General features: G+C 56.7%; 2 protein-coding genes across 7 annotated transcripts in view; one reads left to right on the top strand and one right to left on the bottom strand.

Moving 5' to 3' along the window:
* NFIC (nuclear factor I C) overlaps positions 1–23,478 on the top strand; it is a 113,641-nt gene that overhangs the window by 7,850 nt on the left and 82,313 nt on the right. For all 6 annotated transcript variants that reach the window (XM_050770430.1, XM_050770432.1, XM_050770429.1 and 3 more), the window contains exon 2: positions 14,880–15,411. In XM_050770430.1, coding sequence (XP_050626387.1) covers positions 14,880–15,411 — 532 coding nt within the window. The remainder of the gene's footprint in view (positions 1–14,879; positions 15,412–23,478) is intronic.
* The window catches only part of TLE5 (TLE family member 5, transcriptional modulator), a 392,013-nt gene that overhangs the window by 325,866 nt on the left and 42,669 nt on the right, over positions 1–23,478 (bottom strand). The gene's annotated exons all lie outside the window — the stretch shown is intronic.

Here is a 23,478-nt window from a genome sequence, read left to right as displayed (position 1 = left end):
GTCTGCAGATTTGCGCTCCCCCCTACTCCGACGTACTCCCCCCTGACACTCGGAAAGGTCGGGGTGGGGGCTGGTCCCCCTCCAGCAAGGGCTCTGCGGGAAGCCCCCCGCCTGCCTCTGAGAGGAATCTAGGGGGTCATGATTGGACCCTGGGTCTCCCCAGCTGGAGAGAAGGGGACCTCTCATGTGTCTCCCCCATGTCCCCCCACCAAGGTTGTACGGGCCGCCCTGGCCCTGGGCCGCCTTTCCCCCGTTATTGGCCCACGTGTGCGTGGAGGGGGAGGGGGCACGAGAAGTTGGAGGCCCAGGAGGGGGAAGGGTGCTCTGGCGGCCCAGCTCGGTCCCCCGCTTTGCAGCCCCCCCCCAGCACCATCCTGATATTTTGGCTGCATCGATTCTGGATTCTGTAGCCGCCGCCGGGAGGAGCGGGAGGAGCGGGAGGCCCGGCGCTCCGGGTCTGGCCCGGGCACTGCGGCGCTGCGGACGCCCTCGCCAGCCCGGCACCTGCCCCTGCCCCCTCCCCCTCCCGTAGCCTCTCACCCCTGGCCGCACTCCCAGACTGCCCCGGGGCCCAGCCTTGTGCAATGGCTGAGGGGGTGTATGGGGAGGGGGCGGCCCCCCCAACTCCTTCCAGCCCAAGACTCCCCGGGGACCCCGAGGTCTGCAGGTTCCGTTTTCCAGATTGTTGCTTTCCTCCTCATGCTGTGTGTCTTTAGGCTGGAGAGGTTCTGGCCTCAGTTTCCCCTGAAGTGACGTGCGGCTAAGGCTGGTTCTGGAGAGAGGGGCGGTATGGCGGGCAAACTGTAAAGTCCGGGCATGTGGGGGGTGCGATTCCAGCGAGGGCCAGGCCAGTCTTAAGGAGCACTGTGTGGGGAGTATGTGAGTGCCCGGCTTCCGCCCCAGGGCATGGTGCAGTGAGGGACCCCCCCACGCCAGGCATGGCCCTTGGTAGGGTCTTTCTCACCGGCCCCCTGCAGCCGACAGGGAATGTGGGGGCTGGTGCTGAGGGGGTCTGAGGCCTGTCCTACCTATGATCCCCTGAGTGACCTTGGGTAAGTCCCTGTCCCTCTCCCAGCCTCAGTTTCCCTTTCTGAGCAGCTTTGAGGAGGGGTTCCCGAAGAAGGCTCTCTTTCTTTGAAGCTCTCCAAGAACAACCAGGGTTGAGTGGGCACGCTGTGTGACCTTGGGCAACCTTTGAAGTCTCTGGGTTTATGGGGAGACTGAGGTGTCCCCGCTTTGTCCTCGCCAGCTGGAAGGAGCCATTTGGGAGGGCTGAGCGGAGGGGAGGCTGTTCCCAGGCTGGGGAGGTTGGAAGGCTGCCTGTGCACCCTGGAATTCCCCCATCAGGGCTGGTTGGGAGCCATCCTGGTTGCTGGGGTTGGGGGTAGTGAGAACCCCAGACCAGGCATTGCTTCAGAGAATTGCTAACTCAGCCTCAGTTTCTCCAGGAATAGGGCAAGGACCAACCAGGAGGGCTGTCTGTGGACACCGAAAAACGGAGAGGCTGAAAACTAAAAACTATCCAGGGTTTCTGCGTGTAACAGACAGAGATGAGAAGACAGAGAGGGGCAGAGAGACGGAGGCAAGAGAGCTCCCAGGCCAGGGTGGGGACAGCGAGTCCCAAGTGCAGGGGGCTCCCTCCTCTCCTGTGATTCTCCTCTCTGCCCCTCCCTCCACCCCAGCCCCAGAGTGGAGCTGGGGACCCCCTTTCGGGTTTCTCTTCAGCCTGAATGTAATCCCCACTGCTCCCCCAAGGCCCAGCCTGGTCTGGGGTAGCCAGCGGGGCGGGCTGAGGGACTCAGAAGGACCCTGAGTATCCCATGCAGGACCCTCCCACCCAAGTCCTGGCTGCCTGACTCAGTTTCCCAAATCACATCCCCTCGTTTCTCTCATCTTGGTCTATTTTTGTCTGTCTCTCTCTCTCTCTTTCTTTCTCTCTGTCTCGCTCTGACACTCTCTCTGTGTCTGTTTCTCCCTGTCTCTCCATCTGTGGTTCTCCCTGCCTCTGTTTCACTCCCAGTCGCTGTTGGTCTCTTTCTGTCTCTCTTTCTCATCCTCTGTCTCTGATGTGTCAGTCTCTCCGTCTGTCTCTGTCTCTTCATGTCTATCTCACCGTCCCTTTCTCCTGTCTTTGTCTCTGCATGTCTCTCCGATGTGTCTCTGTCTCTCTGTGTCTCTCTCTGTCTCTCTGCCCCCTTCCTCTCTGTCTCTGTGTGTCTCTCCCATATGTCTGTCTGTCTCTTCATCTCTGTCTCTCCGTCCCTCTCCCCTCTCCCTGTCTCTGCGTGTCTCCCCTTACTCCTCTCTCCCTGTCTCCCTCTGTCTCTGGGCCTCCCTCTCCCCCCTTTTCCCAGCTAATTTTACAACCTGAGCCCAACCGAAAATAGCTCCCTTTTAGCTGATCCGACCCGGATCCTTCTCGGGAGCCGAGGCTGGTGGAGGGTGGGGGGGGCGCCTCAGTGCCAGCCCGCTCTGTGCCACCCAGGCCCTGCCCGCTGAGGGGGGGAGCGGGTGCTGGCGGCCCTGGGGCATTCTGGGAGCCCCGGGCCAGGCTCGGCGGTGACTCAAGCTCTTTTTCACTTTTACTCTTAAGAGGAACTGTGTGGAGCCCGCAGCTCCCATAAATCCTGCCGGCGGGAAGGCCGGCCTCCCCGTGTCTGCTCTGGGCCTCCCTCCCTGCCTCCCTCCCGTCGGCGGCACCGCCACGTTATTCTGGGTTTGGGGCCAAGTCCCTCTTGGCTGCAGCGCGGAGGATTCCCCGGGCCACCTCCACCCCGCCGCCCAGTCCCTGCCTCATTCATTCATTCTTTCCTTCATTCCCTCGTCCCATGCCCTCTCAGAGTGGAACATGCTTTGCTGCCGTTTCTGCAGCAGGGAAACTGAGGCTGGGAGGGGCTGTCCTCCCACCCCAGACCCCTGACCTCTGTTGGATTTTCTAGATCTTCCTTAAGCATCTCCTGGCCCCCGGGGATAGGAGAGGGTGGGGGAGGCAGCAGGGCCCAGGCCGAGTGTGCGTTCTTAGAGGGAGCTTGGGGGGTGCCTACCAGGAGCAGGGGGCCTGCAGCCCCTCAGGGCTGGGAGAGGGGCTAAGAGTCAGAGAGGGCCAGGGCCTGCCTGAAGCAGCACAGCGGGGCTGGCAGAGCTGAGGTTTTCCATCTGGCGGCTTGGGCAGGTGGGCGCTGTCTCCCTGTGTGCCCCCGACCCGGGGCCTGGTGCCCTCTGATTTACTCTCTACAAGGCGCCACCACTCTCCCGGTGTCTCACCCTGTCTCGGTTTCTCTGTGTGTCTCTCTCTGTTTCTCCCCCTCCCCTCTCTGCGACGGAGGTGCCTCTGCGCGCCAGGGCCAAGCACCCTGTAAATCACCAAAGCTGGGATTCTGGCAGAGTCAGCATTCTCTCTCTCTCTCTCTCTCTCTCTCTCTCTCTCTCTCTGTCTCTCTCTCTCCCCCCCCCACCTCCCTCTCTCCCCCTCTCCCATCTCGTTCTCTTCTCCTCTCTCCTTCTGTCTCTCTCCTCCTCTCTCCCCACTTCTATCTCCCTCTCTCCTTCTCTCTCCCTTTCCATCTTTCCCTCTTCCTCGCTGTGTCTCTCCTCCTCTCCCCTCTCTCCCTCTCTCTTTCTTCTCTTTCTCTGTCTCTCTCTTTCTCCCTCCCTCCCTCCCTCTCTCTCTGTTCCTCTTCCTCTTTCTCTCTCTCTGAGCTGGCCTCCCACCCTGTCTCACACCAAATGGATGAGAAGCGCTGCCTGGGCCTCCTGCCCCTGGCCACGGCCCACCCCCCACTCCCCTGCCTGTGTCCACACCCACCTCACCTGGGTGCCGGTCTGCCCTGCAACACATAGTGTGCAGGCACCCATGTCCTGACCAGGACACATCCATGACCACATGCTGGGCGCACACGCGTGTACACTCCCTGACACCCACATGGACAAGGACACAGCTCTGCCTCCCTCGGATCTGCCCTAACAGGGATCACCAACACATAGATCTAGAGTACCCCTCAGATCTGCCTGAAAATCTTGCTCAGGAGGCTCCAAACCCAATATAGTACCTGGTATAGAGTAGGTGCCAAATAATTGCTATAGAGCGGTGCCAAATAAGTGTTGCTGTGCTTGTGATTGTTGCTAAACTAATTCTCCTCTTTCCTGACTCTGGGTGGGTGACCTGCCCCCACCGCCCCCCCCGACCCCAGACTGTTTCTTGCCCTGAAATGAAGTCAGCAGAAACCCCCCACTTCCTCAGGACTGCTGCAGATTCAGGGAGGCAACGAAGTTCTTTTCGTTTGTTTTTTTTTCTTTTTGAGATAGAGTCTCGCTCTGTTGCCCAGGCTGGAGTGCAGCAGCGCGATCTTGACTCACTGCAACCTCCGGGGAGGCAGAACATTTCTGAAGTCCACGGTGCAGGGCTTGGTACTCAGTTGGTGCCCAATAAATACCTGTTGCATGAATGAATGAATGAACGAATGAATGAATGAATGAATGCTTTTGGTTGAGAGACGGGACTTTGGTCCTCCCCAGCCTCCCGTTTCTCTGCCAACATAAAATAAGAAACATAATGGCACTTTCCTGAGAGACATCACCTTAGTTCAATGCCTGGTACACAGTAGGTGCCAAATAAGCATTGCTGTGCCTGTGGTTGTTGCTAAACTAGTAATTGCATTAAACACCCCAGAGGCATTTTCCAATTTCCCTCCCTTCCCTCTGTGTGTATTTGCGCAGCATAAGCCGGGCTTTGGGTTGGGTGACAAGGACAATGGTGACTTGGAAAGGCACAGGCTTGGACCCTTCTCCACTGTGGCATTTCTGTTAGTCTTTCTTTTTTCTTTCTTTTTCCTCCTTCCTTCCTCCCTTCCTCCCTCCCTCTTTCCTTCCTTCCTTCCTTCTCTCTCTCTGCACCTCTCTCTCTCTCTCTCTCTCTCTCTCTCTCTCTCTCTCTCTCTCTCTCTCTCGGAATCTTGCACTGTCTCCAGGCTGGAGTGCAGTGGCGTGATCTCAGCTCACTGCAACCTCCGCCTCCTGGGTTCACGTGATTCTCCTACCTCAGCCTCCCAAGTAGCTGGGATTACAGGTATGGGCCACCACGCCCGGCTAACTTTTGTATTTTTAGTAGAGACGGGGTTTCACCATGTTGGCCAGTCTGGTCTCAAACTCCTGACCTCAGATGATCCACCTGCCTCGGCCCCCCAAAGTGCTGGGATTACAGGCGTGAGCCACTGCGCCCGGCTCATTTTGGTGTTTTTAGTAGAGACGGGGTTTCACCAAGAGCCCGGCCTCTGTTAGTCTTTTCTCCCTGCCCAGCCCTGTCCAGGATCTCCCTGAGTATGACCAGCCCTGCGTGGGTACCAGCCTTCTTTACACATGGGGGTGCATGGATTGGGGGGGGATCCCAGAGGCAGAGGATGGGAGCATTGCTTCAGTGGTCTGGATGCTGGAGATGCTAACAGATCAAAGCTATGCCCCCGACAGTCTAGGCCGGGTCGGGGGCAGGGAGGAAACGAGGTGACCAGGACTCCTTGAGGATGTGGCGTGTAACAAACAAGGGGAAGGGAAGCATGTGGGACTTGCAGAGTGTGCACGGTGCAGACCAGGTGTCACTGGACACTCTGGCCCCACACTGTTTGCTCAAGGGGCCCAGGAGTGGGGGTGGGGTGTCAGGAGGCCCAAGGACCGGTCCCAGCTCAGTTCCTTCCCGACTGTGTGGAGGATTTCATGCCTCAGTCTCCTCCTCCAGGCAGTGGGCGCAATGATAGTCCTCACTTCATAGTAGGCTTTTTTTTTTTTTAATGGAGTCTTGCTCTGTCGCTCAGGCTGGAGTGCAGTAGCACCATCTGGGCTCACTGCAACTTCCACCTCCCGGGTTCATGCAATTCTCCCGCCTCAGCCTCCCAAGTAGCTGGGATTACAGGCATGCGCCACCGTGCCCAGCTACTTTTGGTGTTTTTAGTAGAGACGGGGTTTCACCATGTTGGCCAGGCTGGTCTCCAACTCCTGACGTCAGGTGATCCACCCGCCTCGGCCTCCCGAAGTGCTGGGATGACAGACGTGAGCCACCGCGCCCGTCCCCCGTTTCATGGTAGACTTGATAGCTCATCAAATGCTCAGCCTCTAAGAGGCACAGCCTTGCTCCCTGCCTCTCTCCCCCACCTCCTGGGCCCTGTGGCTCAGCCCTCATTGTCCTCCCAGAACATCAATGCACAGAGGGAAGTAGGGGGACCCAGGGTTCATTTTGCTGACTCATTACTTTGGCAGGGAGTTTGAACCCTGTGGACTCGGTTTACCCAAATTCCTCACTGTGGCCCACAAGGCCCTGCCCAGCCTGTCCTTGTCCCCTCCCCAACTCTCCCCTCCTCTCTCTTTCCCCCTTGCTCATTCTGCTCCAGCCACATGGGCCTCCTCGCTGTTCCTCTAACACACCAGGGGTGGTCCTGCCCCAGGGCCTTTGCACGACCCATTTCTCCCTCAGAAAATTTCCTGGCCGGGAGTGCCATCTCTCAAGACTTTGTTCAGGTGTCTGCTCCTGGAAGAAACCTTCCTGGACCACCCCAAGCTAAAAATCACCCCCCACCCCAGAGATTCTCTGGTCCTTCAAACTCTTAAATTTCTTCAGAGCACTTTGCCCAACTTGACGTTTTATTACATATTTTGCTGCTGTTAACCATCCATCCCTGCCTCAGATCTGGATCCAGGTGAGGGCCGAGCCCAGGTCCCTGCCAAGTCCTCAGCACCGTACCTGGGGCGGGCATGCAGCAGGCACCCGCTAAATGTTTGTTGAGATAGTTGAACGGCCTCTCTGGGAGCCGCTCACATGTCCACAGGCCGTGATTCTCTGAGCTGGGGGAAGGAGTGGCCCAAGGTTAGAGCCTGATGCTGCTGCCGGATGGGCCTGGGATTGTCCCTGTGACCATGGACGAGTCATCTGACCTGGAGAAGAGGGCATTAGAACTAGGGCTTTGAAGGATGCGTAGGAATTTGGGATAAGTGCTAAGTAGGTAATGAGCAGATTCTCATGAAGGATTGTTGAGTCACTTTCACCTGGAAACTTTTGGTTTGGAGATTGGAGTTTCATGTCCTGGTTTGCTGGCCTGGACTTTCAGGGTGGGAGGAGCACAGGGACGTGAGTGAAGGGCATTGCCCAGTGCATGGCATGGTCCTTCACCAAGGGCTTCGATCCAGATGTCTCCCTCCCAGCTGCTGCTGCTCTCTTTGGCCAGGAAGTCCCAGTAGACTAAGCTGGGGTTTCCAGGAAAGACCTGGCCTTGTTCCCCTTCTCCCCATCACTTTGCAAGGAACAAGGTCACCGGGGCAAGGAATGAGCTCCCCTTTCTCCAGCAGGCTGCAGTATCCCTTTCTGCCCATTGTACAGAATGAGAGACTGAGGCCTATCTGAGGTGATCTGTTCCCTAGCCATTCAGACAGTGAAAACAGACATTACTGTCACCCAGCCACCTTCTCTGACACGGGGAGGTGATAGAGCTGGATGGTCCTGGCTAGATCTGGGAAACCCTGGGTTGAGAAGGAAAGGCTGCTTGAAGGAAGGGACACTGGAGATAGGGTGTTGAGGGATGTGTAGGAGTTTGGGAGGATTTTCAGCATCTAGCTTGCCTTGGTTATCTCTTTTGCTGGTTTGGGCCTCTGAGGGCAGTGGGAGGTCCCTGGAGAAGAAGTCCTGGTTATTGCAGGTCACATGGGACAAACAGAGTGACAACCAGCCAACCGGGCCCTGCCTCTCACCTGGTCTGATCCCCTGGGGAGGACAAGGGAGGATGGGGCAGCAGGTCCATGACCCAGTTACAAGCTGTTTGTCTTCCTGCCTCTGTAACTAGCCGGGGTCACCACTGACGTGGGCCCCCCCCCGCCCGCCTCCCTGGCACCTGTCCCCGGAAAGGGCACAGAGAGGGGGAGGAACATAGAGAGGGGAGGGGCAGTTAGGGAGGAGGAAGGGAACTCAGATCTAGGAGGGGCCAGAATGAGAAAAGGAATTCGCAGGAGGGGGGCTCGGAAGTGGGGAAGAACTCAGAGAGAGACAGAGGTTGGGGAGAGAAGGAGTTGAGGGGGCAGTGATCCCTGCCCCCCTCGTGGACGCCTCCCCCGTCCCTTCCAGCAACCTCTTATCACAGCCCCAGTAAGCGCCAGAGCTTGGGTGGCAGCCACAGCCCCAGCTGGACACCATTGTCCGGGCCTCCTGCCCTCCTGGCATCCCCTCCACGGGCAGGTCCTGCGCCGCCATGGATCCTCTCTGCCGCGTCCCACTGTCACCCCACACACCGCCCCCACCGCCCGGCTTCCCTGGCCAGACCATCTGGGCTCTGGTCCCGGCTCTGCTGACCGGCTGTGTGACACTGTACAAACCGCTCTGCATCTCTGGGTCTCGTCCAGGCAGGGGCAGGGACGAGGTTGGACAGGGCCTGGGCCGGCCCCCCTCCATCTCCCCTTTGCCTTAGCAGGTTGGCTGGGGAAGCGGGGGCAGCGGAAAAGGGCCCTGAGGTCCGGTCCCTGCTGCAGCTGTTACGGTGACTCACGCTTCGGGGGACACTGGGGTGGGGGAACGTCGCTGGTACAAGCTGACTCTGGTCTTGCTGGGTGGGAGGCTATTTTCAGAGCTTCAGTAATAGGTGAAATCTGATGTCCCGCCCCTCCCCCCGAAGCACCCCATGGCCGGAGGTGGCCCAAAGGGACGTGGAGCACAGAGCAGGGAGGGTGATCTGGCAGCGGCTGCTCTGCCCATCCTGGCCTGGAAATGGGACCGAGTCCAGCCACATCCACTGGCACACACAGCGGGAGTCCAGGGTGAACATCTCCCTAACTTCCCGAGACCCCAGCCTCACAGAGAACAGGCTGTTCTGAGAAAGGGACCCATGGCCTTCCAGGGGGTCAGGGCCCTGGTTCTTATCGTCACACCGGCCCCGAGACCCTGTGGGACCTCAGCCAGGTCTCCACCCCTCTCTGAGCCTTAGTTTCCATGCCACAGAACGCGCGGCGGGGCCTGAGGCTGTTCCCCGCTTCCTGGAAGATCGTCTGCGTCAAATGATGATCACAGCAATCGTGTCTGTAGTAATGGAAACACGCCAGTGTCTTGGAGGGGCCGAGGCGGGAGGATCGCTTGAGCCCAGGAATTCGAGATCAGGCTGGGCAACATAGCAAGACCCCCATCTCTAGTAAAAGTACAAAAATTAGCTGGGCATGGTGGCGCACCTGGAATCCCAGTTACTCGGGAGGCTGAGATACGAGAATCGCCTGAACCCAGGAGGTGGAGGTTGCAGTGAGCTGAGATCATGCCACCACCCTCCAGCCTGGGCAACAGAGTGAGACACTGTCTCAAAACAAAAAAAAAAAAAAAGGAAAGAAAATACCCCAGTGCCTTGGGAGGCCGAGGTGGGAGGATCACTTGAGCCCAGGAGTTTGAGACCAGCCAGGGCAACATAGTGAGTGAGACCCCATCTCTGCAAAAATAAAAATAAAAATTAGCCAGGCATACTGGTTTGCACCTAGAGTCCCAGCTACTCGGGAAGCTGATGTGGGAGAATCGCTTGAGCCTGGGAGTTCAGGGCCCAAGTGACCTAAGATCGTTCCAGTGAGACTCCCATCTTTTGTTTTGTTTTGTTTTGTTTTGAGACAGAGTCTCGCTCTTGTCTTCCAGGCTGGAGTGCAGTTGGTGCGACCTCGGCTCACTGCAACCTCCACCTCCCAGGTTCAAGCGATTCTCCTGCCTCAGCCTCCCGAATAGCTGGGATTACAGATACCCGCCATCACGCCCAGCTAATTTTTTGTATTTTTAGGAGAGATGGGGTTTCAACATGTTGGCCAGGTTGATCTCAAACTCCAGACCTCAGATGATCCACGCGCCTTGGCCTCCCAAAGTACTGGGATTACAAGCATGAGATGCCCATCTCTTACACCAGGCTGAGATGCCCATCTCTTAAAAACATTTTAAAAAAGTAATAAAAATAGCCCCGGTGGCCGGGCGCGGTGGCTCAAGCCTGTAATCCCAGCACTTTGGGAGGCCGAGACGGGCGGATCACGAGGTCAGGAGATCGAGACCATCCTGGCTAACACAATGAAGCCCCGTCTCTACTAAAAATACAAAAAAATTAGCCCAGCGAGGTGGCGGGCGCCTGTAGTCCCAGCTACTCGGGAGGCTGAGTCAGGAGAATGGCATAAACCCGGGAGGCGGAGCTTGCAGTGAGCCGAGATAGCGCCACTGCACTCCAGCCTGGGCGACAGAGCGAGACTCCGTCTCAAAAAAAAAAAAAAAAATTGGCCCCGGCACTTTTTGGGAGGCTGAGACGGGCGGATCATGAGGTCAGGAGATCGAGACCATCCTGGCTAACACAGTGAACCCCTGCCTCTGCTAAAAAAAAAAAAAAATACAAAAAATTAGTTGGGTGAGGTGGCGGGTGCCTGTAGTCCCAGCTGTTTGGGAGGCTGAGGCAGAATGTCATGAACCTTGGAGGCGGAGTTTGCAGTGAGCTGAGATCGCACCACGGCACTCCAGCCTGGGTGACAGCGAGACTCCCTCTCAAAAAAAAAAAAAAAAAAAATCCCAATAGCAGTGTAAGTTGTAATGACAACAATAATCGCAGCATTAATAACAATGTAGCCCTTTGAGAGTTAGTGGGAGGAGAACAGGTTTCTGTTCTAGGAAGGGATCACCCCTGTCCGAAATGCCCAGCCCAGCCCTGTCAAGGCAGGGAGATGGCAAGTCAGTTTTGCTTCTCTTTCTCTTCTTTCTCCTTGAATTTATTCCACCTTGAGGCTGAGAAACCAGGTCCCAGATGTTTTAAATTTATTTTATTTTATTTTATTTTATTATTATTTTTTTGAGACGGAGTCTTGCTCTGTCACCCAGGCTGGAGTGCAGTGGGGTGATCTCGGCTCACTGCAAGCTCCGCCTCCCAGGTTCACGCCATTCTCCTGCCTCAGCCTCCGAGTAGCTGGGACTACAGGCGCCCACCACCACGCCCGGCTAGTTTTTTTTTTTTTTTTTTTTTTTTTTTGTATTTTTAGTAGAGACGGGGTTTCACCATGTTAGCCAGAATGGTCTTGATCTCCTGACCTTGTGATCCACCTGCCTCGGCCTCCCAAAGTGCTGGGATTACAGGCTTGAGCCACCGCGCCCGGCTATTTTTTATTTTTTTAGAGACAGGGTCTTACTCTACCCCTAGGCTGGAGTGCAGTGGCACAATCACAGCTCACTGCAGCCTCAACCTCTGAGGCTCAAGTGATCCTCCCACCTCAGCCTCCTAAGTAGCTGGGATTACAGGCGTGCGCATGCAGCAATTACGCCCAGCTAATTATTTTTGTAATTTTTAGTAGAGATGGGGTTTTGACATGTTGTCCAGGCTGGTCTGAAACTCTTGGGCTCAAGTGATCCATCCACCTTGGCCTCCCAAGTAACTGGGACTACAGGCGCGCACCACAAAAATTATGCCCAGTTAATTTTTGTAGTTTTTGTAAAGATAGGGTTTTGCCTGCTGGGCGCAGTGACTCACACCTGTAATCCCAGCATTTTGGGAGGTTGAGGCAGGTGGATCACCTGAGGTCAGGAGTTCAAGACCAGCCTGGCCAACATGGTGAAACCCCATCTCTACTAAAAATACAAAAATTAGCTGGGCATAATGGTGTGTGCCTGTAGTCCCAGCTACTTGGGAGGCTGAGGCAGAATAATCGTTTGAACCCGGGAGGTGGAGGTTGCAGTGAGCCGCAATTGTGCCACTGCACTCCAGCCTGGGTGACAGGAGTGAAACTCCATCTCAAAAAAAAGAAAAAAGAGATGGTTTTTTGCCATGTTGCCCAGACTGGGATTGAACTAGGCTCAAGTGATCCGCCCACCTCTGCCTTCCAAAGTTCTGGGATTGCAGGCATTAGCCACCGTGTCCAGCGGAGATCCCAAATGCTGTGCAGACTCAGTTTCCCTTGCTGGAAAATGGGAAGAATGGGAAGGGTCTGCCCACACCCGACAGGGAGCCAGGGGCCTCCCACTGCCCCACGTTGCTCTCCAAGGGGCTGCCGTTATTTTCGTGGGGAAGTCAGATATCTGAGTGCAGGTTCCAGTCCACCTCTGGCCCCCATGGCCAGGTTCCCCCTCAAGGCCTCAGTTTCCTCATCTGTAGCATGGGTTTTGGGGGGCTGCCCTCAGACACCGATTCATCATGATTTGGGAGTAGGTTGAAGTCCCAGCTCTGGCCTGGTCTCAGCGTCTCCCCAGCCCTCAGACTTCCCATCTCCAGAATGGGTCTGCAGGGAACGGGGTGGCCCCTCTCCCAGCTCTGAACCTTCGTGGCAGAGTGTGTGCTTCTCTGGTCTCTGTTTCTGTATCAGCATGGTGGGTTCATGGAAAGGGGAAACGAAGGAGAGGACTCCACCTGGGATCTCTCCTCCCTCTGATTAATCCTGGTACCCTTTAATCTCGTATCTTTTGATGCAGAAATCCCCCACCTTTCCATCAGGCCCTGACCTCCAGGCGGGCCTAGTGTCTGCCTGTGGACCTCAGCCAGGCCTGTCTGTACATCTGCTCTGTAGGAATAAACTTTTGTACTCATTTTTTGTTTTCCCAAGACGGAATCTTGCTCTGTCACCCAGGCTGGAGTGCAGTGGCATGATCATCTCGGCTCACTGCAACCTCCGCCTCCCAGGTTGAAGCAATTCTCCTGCCTCAGCCTCCTGAGCAACTGGGATTACAGGCATGGCACCACTACGCCTGGCTAATTTTTGTATGTTTAGTAGAGACAGAGTTTTACCATGTTGGCCAGGCTGGTCTTGAACTCCTGACTTTATGATCTGCCTGCCTCGGTCTCCCAAAGTGCTAGGATTTTTTTTTTTTTTTTTTTTTTTTTTTGAGACAGTCTCACTCTGTCACCCAGGCTGGAATGTAGTGGTGAGATCTTGGCTCACTGCAACCTCTGCCTCCTGGGTTCAAGCAATTATCCTGCCTCAGCCTCCTGAGTAGCTGGGACTACAGGCATGAGCCACCATACCCAGCTAATTTTTTGTACTTTTAGTAGAGATGAGGTTTCACCATGTTGGCCAAGCTGGTCTCAAACTCCTGACCTCAAGTGATCTGCCCACCTCAGCCTCCCAAAGTGCTGGGATTACAGGCATGAGCCACCGTGCCCCGCCTCATTTTTTTTTTTTTTTTTTTTTTTTTTTTTTTTTTTTTTTTTTGGTGAGTCAGGGGTCTCACTTCATCACCCACTGGAGTGCAATGGTGCAATCTTGGCTTACTGCAGCCTTGACCTCGTGGGCTCAATCGATTATCCCACCTCAGCCTCCCAAGTAGCTGGGACTACAGGCATGCATCACCATGCCCAGCTAAGTTTTGTTTTTGTAGAAATGAGGCCTCACTATGTCATCCAGGCTGGTCTTGAACTCCTGGGCTCAAGCAGTCCTCCCGCTTTGGCCTCCCAAAGTGCTGGGATTACAGGTGTGAGCCACCATGCTTGACCACCTACCCTAGTTCTTTTTTTTTTTTTTTTTTTTTTTTTTTTTGAGACAGAGTTTCACTCTTGGCACCCAAACTGGAGTGCAATGGCGTGATCTTGGCCCACTGCAACCTCTGCCTCCTGGGTTCAAGCAATTCTCCTGTCTCAGCCTCCTGAGTAGCTGGGATTACAGGTGTGCTCCACTATGCCTGGCTACATTTTTTTGTATTTTTAGTAGGGATGGAGTTTTGCCATGTTGGCCAGGCTGGTCTTAAGCTCCTAACCTCAGGTGGTCCACCCGCCTTGGCTTCCCAAAGTGCTGAGATTACAGTTGTGAGCCACTGCACCCAGCCTTTTCTTTTCTTTTCTTTTTTTTTTTTTTTTTTTTTTTGACAGTGTCTCACTCTGTCACCCAGGCTGAAGTGCAGTGGCACCATCACAGCTCACTGAAGCATTAAACTCCTGGGCTCAAATGATCCTCCCACCTCAGCCTCCTGACAAGTTGGGACTATAGGTGCAAACCACCACGCCTGGCTAATTTTTGTGTTTTTTTGTTTTGTTTTGTTTTTGTTTGTTTTATAGAGATGGGGTTTTACCATATGACTCAGACTGGGTCTCAAGCTCCTGGGCTAGGCAATCCTCCCTCCTCGGCCTCCCCAAGTGCTGGGATTACAAGTGTGAGCCATTACACCCAGCCCAAGCCTAGTTGCAATAGGCAGAGAATAGGTCCATGACATCTTTGTTCTCCCAACCTCAGTTTTACCCGTCTGTACAATGGGTCCTCCATGAGCTTCCACTTGGCCCCCTTAGCTTGCTCCATCTGTGTACTGGGGTTCAAGATAGGTCCTCCGTGTTCGGGCAGGGTGGCTCACACCTGTAATCCCAGCACTTCAGGAGGCTGAGAGCCAAGGTGGGTGGATCGTGAGGTCAGGAGATGGTGACCATCCTGGTCAACGTGGTGAAACCCCATCTCTCCTAAAAATACAAAGATTAGCTGAGTGTGGTGGTGGGCACCTGTCATCCTAGCTACTCGGGAGGCTGAGGCAGGAGAATTGCTTGAACCCGGGAGGTGGAGGTTGCAGTGAGCCGAGATTGTGCCACTGCACTCCAGCCTTGGCGATAAGAGCAAGACTCTGTCTCAAAATAAAAAAATAAATAAAAATGATGGTCCTCCACAAACTTCTGCAGTGATTTGTGCCTCTCACGTGGTCTAAGTCTCAGTTTGCTTATCTGGGTGATGGGTTCTTTCAGGTCCCTGATAAACTTCTCCTGGGTCCTCCCCGGCCTTCTGTGTGCCCCCGGTGGCGTGCACCGATCTGCAGCAACCCCCTGCCCACTTCTGCCCAGCCCCTCCCACTCTGTGGGTCTGTCCAGGGCCCCTCCGACCTCAGCCTTTGGGGCCGGGCAGTGGGTCCGCCCTCCGCGTCCCTGGCACCCCTGACCTCTCGCCTCTCCGGCCTGCAGGATGAGTTCCACCCGTTCATCGAGGCCCTGCTGCCTCACGTCCGCGCCTTCGCCTACACCTGGTTCAACCTGCAGGCGCGGAAGCGCAAGTACTTCAAGAAGCACGAGAAGCGGATGTCGAAGGACGAGGAGCGCGCGGTCAAGGACGAGCTGCTGGGCGAGAAGCCCGAGGTCAAGCAGAAGTGGGCGTCGCGGCTGCTGGCCAAGCTGCGCAAGGACATCCGGCCCGAGTGCCGCGAGGACTTCGTGCTGAGCATCACCGGCAAGAAGGCGCCGGGCTGCGTGCTCTCCAACCCCGACCAGAAGGGCAAGATGCGGCGCATCGACTGTCTCCGGCAGGCGGACAAGGTGTGGCGGCTGGACCTGGTCATGGTCATCCTGTTCAAGGGTATCCCGCTGGAGAGCACCGACGGCGAGCGCCTGGTCAAGGCCGCGCAGTGTGGCCACCCGGTCCTGTGCGTGCAGCCGCACCACATCGGCGTGGCCGTCAAGGAGCTGGACCTCTACCTGGCCTACTTCGTGCGTGAGCGAGGTGAGGTGCGGCGGGCCTGAGCGGGGCGGCCATGGGGAGGGTGTCTGATGGTGGTGACGCGGCCTGAGGAGGGTCTGAGGGAGGAGGCCAGTGCCTGTCGATGTGATGTGGTGGTCTGAGAGGGGAAGTGGGCCTTGGAGAGCGTCTGACGGGGGTGACACGGGGCCAGGAGCGCCTGAGGGAGGAGGCCGGTGGGTATAGATGTGATGTGGTGGTCTGAGAGGGGAAGTGGGCCTTGGAGAGAATCTGAAGTGTGTGATATGGCACAAAGAGAGTTGGAGAGAGGAGGCTGGTGCATATAGATGTGATCTGGTGGTCCAGGCGGGGCAGCAGGCCTGGGAGAGCATCTGACGGGGGTGACATGGTGCAAGGAGAGTCTGTAGGAGGAGGCTGCTGCATATGGATATGATGTGGTGGTCCAAGCAGGGAAGCGGGCCTGGGAGAGCATCTGATGGGGATGACATGGTGCAAGGAGGGTCTGAGGGAGGAAGCTGGTGTGTGTAGATGTGATGCGGTGGTCCAAGGGGAGAGACGGGCCTGGGAGAGCGTCTGACGGGGGTGACACGGTGCAAGGAGTGTCTGAGGGAGGAGGCCAGTGCATGCAGGGCCCAGGGTAACTGCTGATGGGATGTGGAGGTCAGATGGAGGAGGCAGGCCTAGCAGAGGTCTCAAGTGAGAGATGGTACAAGGAGTTTTTTTGACGGAGGAGGCGGGTGGGCTGTGGTGCTCCAGTGGTAGAGGCAGGATCTCACCCTCACGTCTGAGGGAGGAAGCAGGAAGGCCCTTGAGGTCTTGGGGGATGAGAATGTCCTGGAGGGTCTTGGGTGCAACGGACGGCCTTGCTGGAAGCAGGGATGAGGAGAGGAGAAGGACAGACCATGCCAGCCCTCCAGGGAGAGCCGGGAGAGTCCAGGCACTGCTTCCTGTGAATGCTTGTTGGTTGATCGACTCTCAGACCACACCAGCAGAGAGGCCTGATGAGCCTGGCCCTGCCAGTGGGCTGTTTGCCGGTGGTCAAATGCCTGATGTTGAGACCAGCAAGCTTTGCGGGGGTGAGGAAATCCAAGCTGGCTTCCCAGAGGAGGAGGTGCAGCTGAGCTCAGCTCTGCAGGATGGCCAGGCTGCAGTGAACAAGGGGATGCCCCAGGGGGCCTGGCAGGAGCATGGAGGTGGGAGGCCTGATGCCTGTGCCTCTGGTCCCGGTGCTAAGAGCAGGGTTGGTCCTGTAGCTTCTTGGCTGTGTGGCCCGCTTGGACTTCAGTTTCTCCTGCCTGCCAAATGGTGGAGATGATCAGAGTCCGTAGCTGGATGGGGCTATGGGAGGTTCCAGAAGATCATGCGTGTAGCCACGTGCAGGGTGTCAGCTGCACCCCAAGACCTGAGTGGGTGCACAGCACCCCTGCCATGCCCACCCAGGCTGTGTCTGGAGCACGCATGAACCCTCACACACCCAGGGGCTGCCAGAGCATGTGGGATGGGTGCACGCCAGACGCAGACCCATGCAGGTCACCAGCCCAACCCCAGCCCAGGCAGCACTCTATAGAAAGAGACAATTGCACAGCCTGAGAGGGAGGGGCGTTTCCCGGAACAAGGGGGACTCTGGGACCAGACTGCCCGTGCTCCAGACAAAACTCTTCTTTTCCCCAGCTGTATGGACACAACCCTTTTCTGTGCCTCAGTTTCCTCCTTGGTGCAATGGGAGTAACAGCCATGCCACCCTCTAGAGCTGGTGCAAGAGTGAGACAGGGTCACGGGCTCCCAGGCTCTGTGGTGTGTGGAAGGAGAGCAGGGCAGAGTTACCCAGTTTTTTTTTTTTTGTTTTTTGTTTTTCCTGGAGACAGGGTCTCGCTCTGTCCCCCAGGCTGGAGTGCAGTGGTGTCATCTCGGCTCACTGTAGCCTCCACCTCCCAGGCTCAAGCGATCCTCCTGCCTCATCCTCCCAAGTCGCTGGGACTACAGGTGCACACCACCATGCCCAGCTAATTTTTTATATTTTTTTAGAGATGGAGTCTTGCTATATTGTCCAGGCTGGCCTCAAACTCCTGGGCTCAAGTCATCCTCCTGCCTTGGCCTCCCAAAGTGTTAGGATTACAGCAGGCAAGAGCCACTGCACCACACCAGTTACCCAGTCTTTTTTTTTTTTTTTTTTTTTTTTTTTTGCGGGGGGAGATGGAGTTTCACCCTGTTGCCCAGGCTGGAGTACAGTGATGTGATCTCGGCTTGCTGCAATCTCCACCTCCCGGGTTCAAGCGATTCTCCTGCCTCAGCCTCCCCAGTAGCTGGGATTACAGGCGCCCGCCACCATGCCTGGCTAATTTTTGTATTTTTAGTAGAGACAGTGTTTCACCATGTTGGCCAGGCTGGTCTTGAACTCCTGACCTCAAATGATTCCACTGGCCTCAGCCTCCCAAAGTGCTGGGATTACAGGTGTGAGCCACGGTGCCCGGCAGTTACCCAGTCTTGATCTTGATTCTTTGACCTTGACCTTAGCATCTTTCTCCTCCCCCACCCCCACCAATGAGCAACAAACCTACTGGGGCTGGCTGTGACGGGGCATTGGGGACGGTGGGGGCAGAGAGGTGGGCCGGGCGACTGCCTGTTGGGGGCAGGAGGCAGAGGCCACCGTGGGGGCGGGGGTGCTCATCGCCACGCAGGGCCAGACCTCTCTGCCACCACACATCTTCCTCGCCCGGCCCCGCCCCCACCTCCTCCACGCTGAGCTGATAAAATTTTGAAGCGAGCTTTCTGCTGCAGTCAGCACAACCTCTGGGCACCTCCCCACCCCCACCCAGCCCCTCCCGCCTCTGCTCAGCAGGCAGGCCTGTGCCCCGGGTCAGGTTGGCCTCTCTGAGTGAGGGCTGCACCCTCCCTCACCCCCAGCCTGCCCCCTTCGTCCCCAAGGGAATCCCTGCTTCAGTTGGCCCCAGCAGGCCACACCGCCCCCCCCCCCAGCCATGCCACCTGCCCACTGCGAGTGCTCCATCTCCTCATGGGGGTGAGAGCTGGGCCTGGACTCCAACCCCAGCTCAGCTGCCCACTGGCTGGGTGATCTGGGGCCGGTCACTCACCCTCTCTGTGCTTCATTTCCTTGTCTATAAACTGGGGGGCTCAAAAATGGTTGCCCTGTAGGAAATGTTGCGTGCCCAGGGTGAGGGCTCAGTAAACCACCATGAGGCACCGTGAAGACCAGGCATTAGGCATGGGGCTAGGGCCCTCCATGGTTATCATTACTAACGTTATCCTCTTCAGGATTGGTTTGTTTGTTTGTTTTTGTTTTCATTTTTGTTTTGAGATGGAGTCTTGCCGTGTCGCCCAGGCTGGAGTGCAGTGGCGCGATCTCGGCTCACTGCAAGCTCTGCCTCCCAGGTTTAAGCAATTCTCCCGCCTTAGCCTCATGTGAGTAGCTGGGACTACACACGCCCACCACCACGTCCGGCTAATTTTTGTATTTTTAGTACAGACGGAGTTTTGCCATGTTGGCCAGGCTAGTCTCCAGCTCCTAACCTCAGGTGATCCACCCACCTCGGCCTCCCAAAGTGCTGGGATTACAGGTGTGAGCCACCACAACTGGTCTTGTTTTTTAGTTTTTGCAGAGATAGGGTTTCGTCATGTTGCTCAGGCTGATCTCGAACTCCTGGGCTCGAGTGATCCTCCTGCCTCGGCCTCCCAAAGTGCTGGGATTACAGGCGTGACCCCCTGCGCCTGGCCCATCCTCCTCATTCTGATTATAATCTCCCACTGCCAGGCCTTTCCTTATGCTGTTCCCTGAACATAGAATGTCTTTCCCATATGGAAAACCCCAACTCTGGCTGGGTGTGGTGGCTCATACCTATAATGCCAGCACTTTGGGAGGCCATGGCAGGTGACTCTCCTGAGCTCAGGAGCTCGAGACTAGCCTGGGCAACATGGCAAAACCCCGTCCCTACCAAAAGTACAAAAAATTAGCCACCTGCCTGGCTAGAAATTCTTGCCCATTCTCACAGCTGCCCTGTGAGGCAGGGATCATTGCTGTATGTTTTTTGTTTGTTTGTTTGTTTGTTTGTTTTGGATGGGGTTTCACTCTGTCGCCCAGGCTGGAGTGCAGTGGCGCGATCTCGGCTCACTGCAACTGCTGCTTCCTGCGTTCAAGCAGTTCTTGTGCCTCTGCCTCCCGAGTAGCTGGGATTACAGGCAAATGCCACCACGCCTGGTCAGTTTTTGTGGTTTTAGTAGAGACTGGGTTTTACCATGTTGGCCAGGCTGCTCTCGAACTCCTGGCCTCAAGTGATCTGCCCGCCTCGGTCTCCCAAAGTGCTGGGATGACAGGCGTGAGCCACCGTGCCCGGCCTGCTGTATGCATTTTACAGAGGAGGAAACAGGCTCAGAGGAGGGATCTGACCTGCTGAGGTCACACAGCTGAGACTGGGCCAGGTGGGATTTGGACTCAAGCAGCGTCTACCTCTGCCCTGTCCTTGACACCAGCCTCGTCCTCTGTTAGTGTCGGAAGGGGATGGGCGGAAATTGTGGTGCGTGAGGAGGCAGTCTGCTGGCATGGTGTGGTCACCTTCTAGCACGGTTGTGTGAGGATCTCACAGGCTGAGGTCTTACATAGGGTCCCCAGGCTGTGGCTGGCCTCAAGGCCTCCACGCTGATCCTGGCGGTTGTCACCTTGACAGCAGGAGGACTGGCCACCAGCTTCCTTTTCCAAACCGAGAGTCCCCTTGGCTGTGGAGCGTCCTGGCCCAGCCAGAGTGCAGCGTCTGGCTTTCATCAGCCCTGCTGGGCAGCTGAGACCCTGGGATAGATGTGGAGGGAGGGATGGGCATAGGGCCTTGGTTGGCCTCTTGGGGTATGCAGGGTGGATGTTGGTGGAGGGGCACCTGCCACGGGGTTGAAAGCAGCCACCACTTGCAGTGTCACAGGCGAGAGAGGGGGCCGGGCGAAGTGGCTCCCGCCTGTCATTCCAGCACTTTGGGAGGCTGAGGCGGGTGGATCACCTGAGGTCAGGAGTTCGAGGCCAGCCTGGCCAACATGGTGAAACCCCATCTCTACAAAAAATACAAAAATTAACCAGGCGTGGTGGTGGGCATCTGTAGTCCCAGCTACTGGGGAGGCTGAGGCAGGAGAATTGCTGGAACCCGGGGGGTTGCAGTGAGCCGAGATCGCGATACTGTACTCCAGCCTGAGTGACAGAGTGAGACTCTGTCTCAAAAAATAAAAATAAAAATGAATAAGAAGAGGGTGTCAGGGAGCGGCAGGAAAACAAAGCAGGGAGGGACGTGGAGAGGGGCTGGGGGCCACTCTGGATGGGGAGGGCTTCTCTGAGGAGGCATCTTTGAGGTGAGGCTTGAAGGGGGTGAGGGAACCTGGAGAGGCTGGAGGGAGGGGGCACTGGATAGGTTGTAGCCAGTACGAAGGCCTGGAGCCCAGGAATAGCATGTGGAGCTGGCTGGATGTTCAGGGGGTAGTGAGTGGCGAGGGCCGCCCTGTGGCCTCCCGGTGAGGGTGACCAGCCGGGGATGGGGCGGGAGAGGGTGACCCGGGTGCTCTCTGACCTGCCACGTGCTGGTGAAGGAGGCTGCAGGAACCAGGGCCCAGAGAGGGAAGCCGCCTGCCCGCCCAGGGACTAAACCCAGCCAGGCCTCCCCGCCCCCTCTGGCAGCCCAAGAAACCTGAGGCGCGGGCGGGCACCATGCCAGGGCTGGGTGGAGGAGGGGCTGCCAGGCCTGCCCGCCCCAGCAGCTGCCAGCCCGCCCCAAGCCGCCAGCCCAGATGGTGCCCATCTGCTGACGCCGCCATGGGCCAGCCTCCCGTTCCCGCCTTGCGTCGTGCCAAGCTCCTGCAGTCCAGCGCCTGGAATGGTGCGGTGGGCAGAGCCCGGCCTGGGAAGCTCACAGCATGCCAGAGAGGCTGCCCTGGGTGCCCTGGAGAGGGTGGCAGGAGAAATGTAGGAAGGGGAGGTCCCCAGCACTTCCTGGGTGGAACTGGGGAGCAAGGATCCGAACAGGGATGATGATGGCGGCAAACACACATGGAGTTACCTCTGTGTGCCAGGCTCCGAAGCCACTGTCACCCTAACTGGTTTAATTCTCTCCCCCATCCAAGGAGGAAGGGACTTAGACCTTCTGTCGTGTTCTAGTGGAGGAAGCAGAGACCCAGAGATGGTCAGTCACTTGTCCAAGGTCACACAGCTCCTCAGGGGCAGAGCCGGAACGAGTGTCCAGAACCCCTGTGAAAAAGGGATTGAGGCCGGGCGAGGCAGCTCACACCTGTAATCCCAACACTTCGGGAGGCTGAGGCAGGAGGATCACTTGAGGCCAGGAGTTTGAGACCAGCCTGGGCAACATAGCAAGACCCCCCCCCCAACACACAACTTTTTAAAAAATAAACCGGGTGTGGTGGTGTATACCTGTAGTCCCAGCTACTCGGGAGGCTGAGAAGGGAGGATGGCTTGAGCCCAGGAGTTGGAGGTTGCAGTGAGCTGTGATCTCGTCACTGCACTCCAGCCTGGGTGACAAAGCAAGACCTCATCTCTAAAAACTGGTTTTTTTTAAAAGGGGTGATTGAGGCCAGTTGTGGTGGTTCACACATGTAATCCCAGCTACACAGGAGGCTGAGGCAGGACAGTCGCTTGAACCTGGGAGGCGGAAGTTGCAGTGAGCTGAGATCGCGCCACTGCACTCCAGCCTGGGTGACAGAGTGAGACCCTGTCTCAAAAAAAGGATGGGGGGTATTGAAATCCCTTAAACCTCTTTTCAAAAACAAACGGAAAGTACCCTTTGAGGTTATCTATTGGAAGCCACACCCTCTGAGTCATCTGGATCATACAGTACAGTCTGTGCACACTCAGGGAGTGAAGGAATGAATGAATGAATGAATGAATGAGGTGAACCCTATGGAAGGGGACCAAGCCCGGGGCCAGGGTGTCCATGAAACTCACCCTGAGCTTGACGGCAGGAGAAAAGGGTCTCAGCCTGCGAGTGAGGGGCCTGGGTTAGCCACAGTGCTGCCCTGGCTTGCTGTGTGGCTTTGAGAAGGGTCCTGCCCTCTCTGGCCTGGGGTTGAGGGGAGAGGAGGGTGGGAACGGGCAGCCTTGTGGGCCACAGACAGGAGCAAGCCGGGTCCTCACGGAAAGCCTCCCAGCCTCTTCCGCTTTTATTGATCTTCATCCCGGCCGTGGGTTGCCACGCTGGGGAGACAGAGAGGCCGTGAGCGTGGGTGACGGTGCCCGTTTATTTGTACGGTGGACAGAATTTGTGTTTTCGTGTACTCCAGGCGGTGTGGGGCATATTCTCCTCTTTGAGCCTCTGTAGAATGGAGAGAATCAGAGCTGTGCCTGGCGCTTTAAGGATTGGAGTCAGTGGGCCGGCGCGGTGGCCCACGCCTGTAATCCTAGCACTTTGGGAAGCCGAGGCGGGCGGATCACAAGGTCAGGAGATCGAGACCATCCTGGCTAACCCGGTGAAACCCCGTCTCTACTAAAAATACAAAAAAATTAGCCGGGCGCGGTGGCGGGCGCCTGTAGTCCCAGCTACTCGGGAGGCTGAGGCAGGAGAATGGCGTGAACCCGGGAGGCGGAGTGAGCCAAGATCCCGCCACTGCGCTCCAGCCTGGGCGACAGACAGACTCCGTCTCAAAAAAAAAAAAAAAAAAAAAGGATTGGAGTCTATGGTCTCTGAGAAGCATACAGAAGGCACTCAATAAATGCTCATTTCCTCCCTGGATCCTCTCCCCAACCCCAGGAGGGAAGGAGGGAGGCGCCAGTGCTGCCGCAAAACCCCAGGTCTCCTTTTCCCAACCCAGTGAGCCAGCGGGGGCACCAGTGACCCAGGAGTGGTTGTTGCCAGAAGCTGTCACCCTCTCCAGGTGTCTGGACAGCAGAGGGGTTCCTGGTAGCAGCAGCCTGGTACCCCCAGGGCCGGGCAGCCAGGTGTGCCAGCCGTCTGTCTTTGCAGAGAAGGTGGCTGCCGGGTGTGAGTCGCAGACACCAGCTGATGGTGTATTTATAGCGATGGCAGGAGTCCGCGGGGCACACGTCAGTGGTAAAGAGGGGCGGGCAGGTGGGGTCCAGCTCCCACAGCAGACGAG

The sequence above is a fragment of the Macaca thibetana genome, chromosome 19, assembly GCF_024542745.1.
Source record: "Macaca thibetana thibetana isolate TM-01 chromosome 19, ASM2454274v1, whole genome shotgun sequence".
NCBI lineage: Eukaryota > Metazoa > Chordata > Mammalia > Primates > Cercopithecidae > Macaca > Macaca thibetana.
Note: the sequence above shows the minus strand (reverse complement) of the source record. Positions and strands in the feature narration are given on the sequence as shown.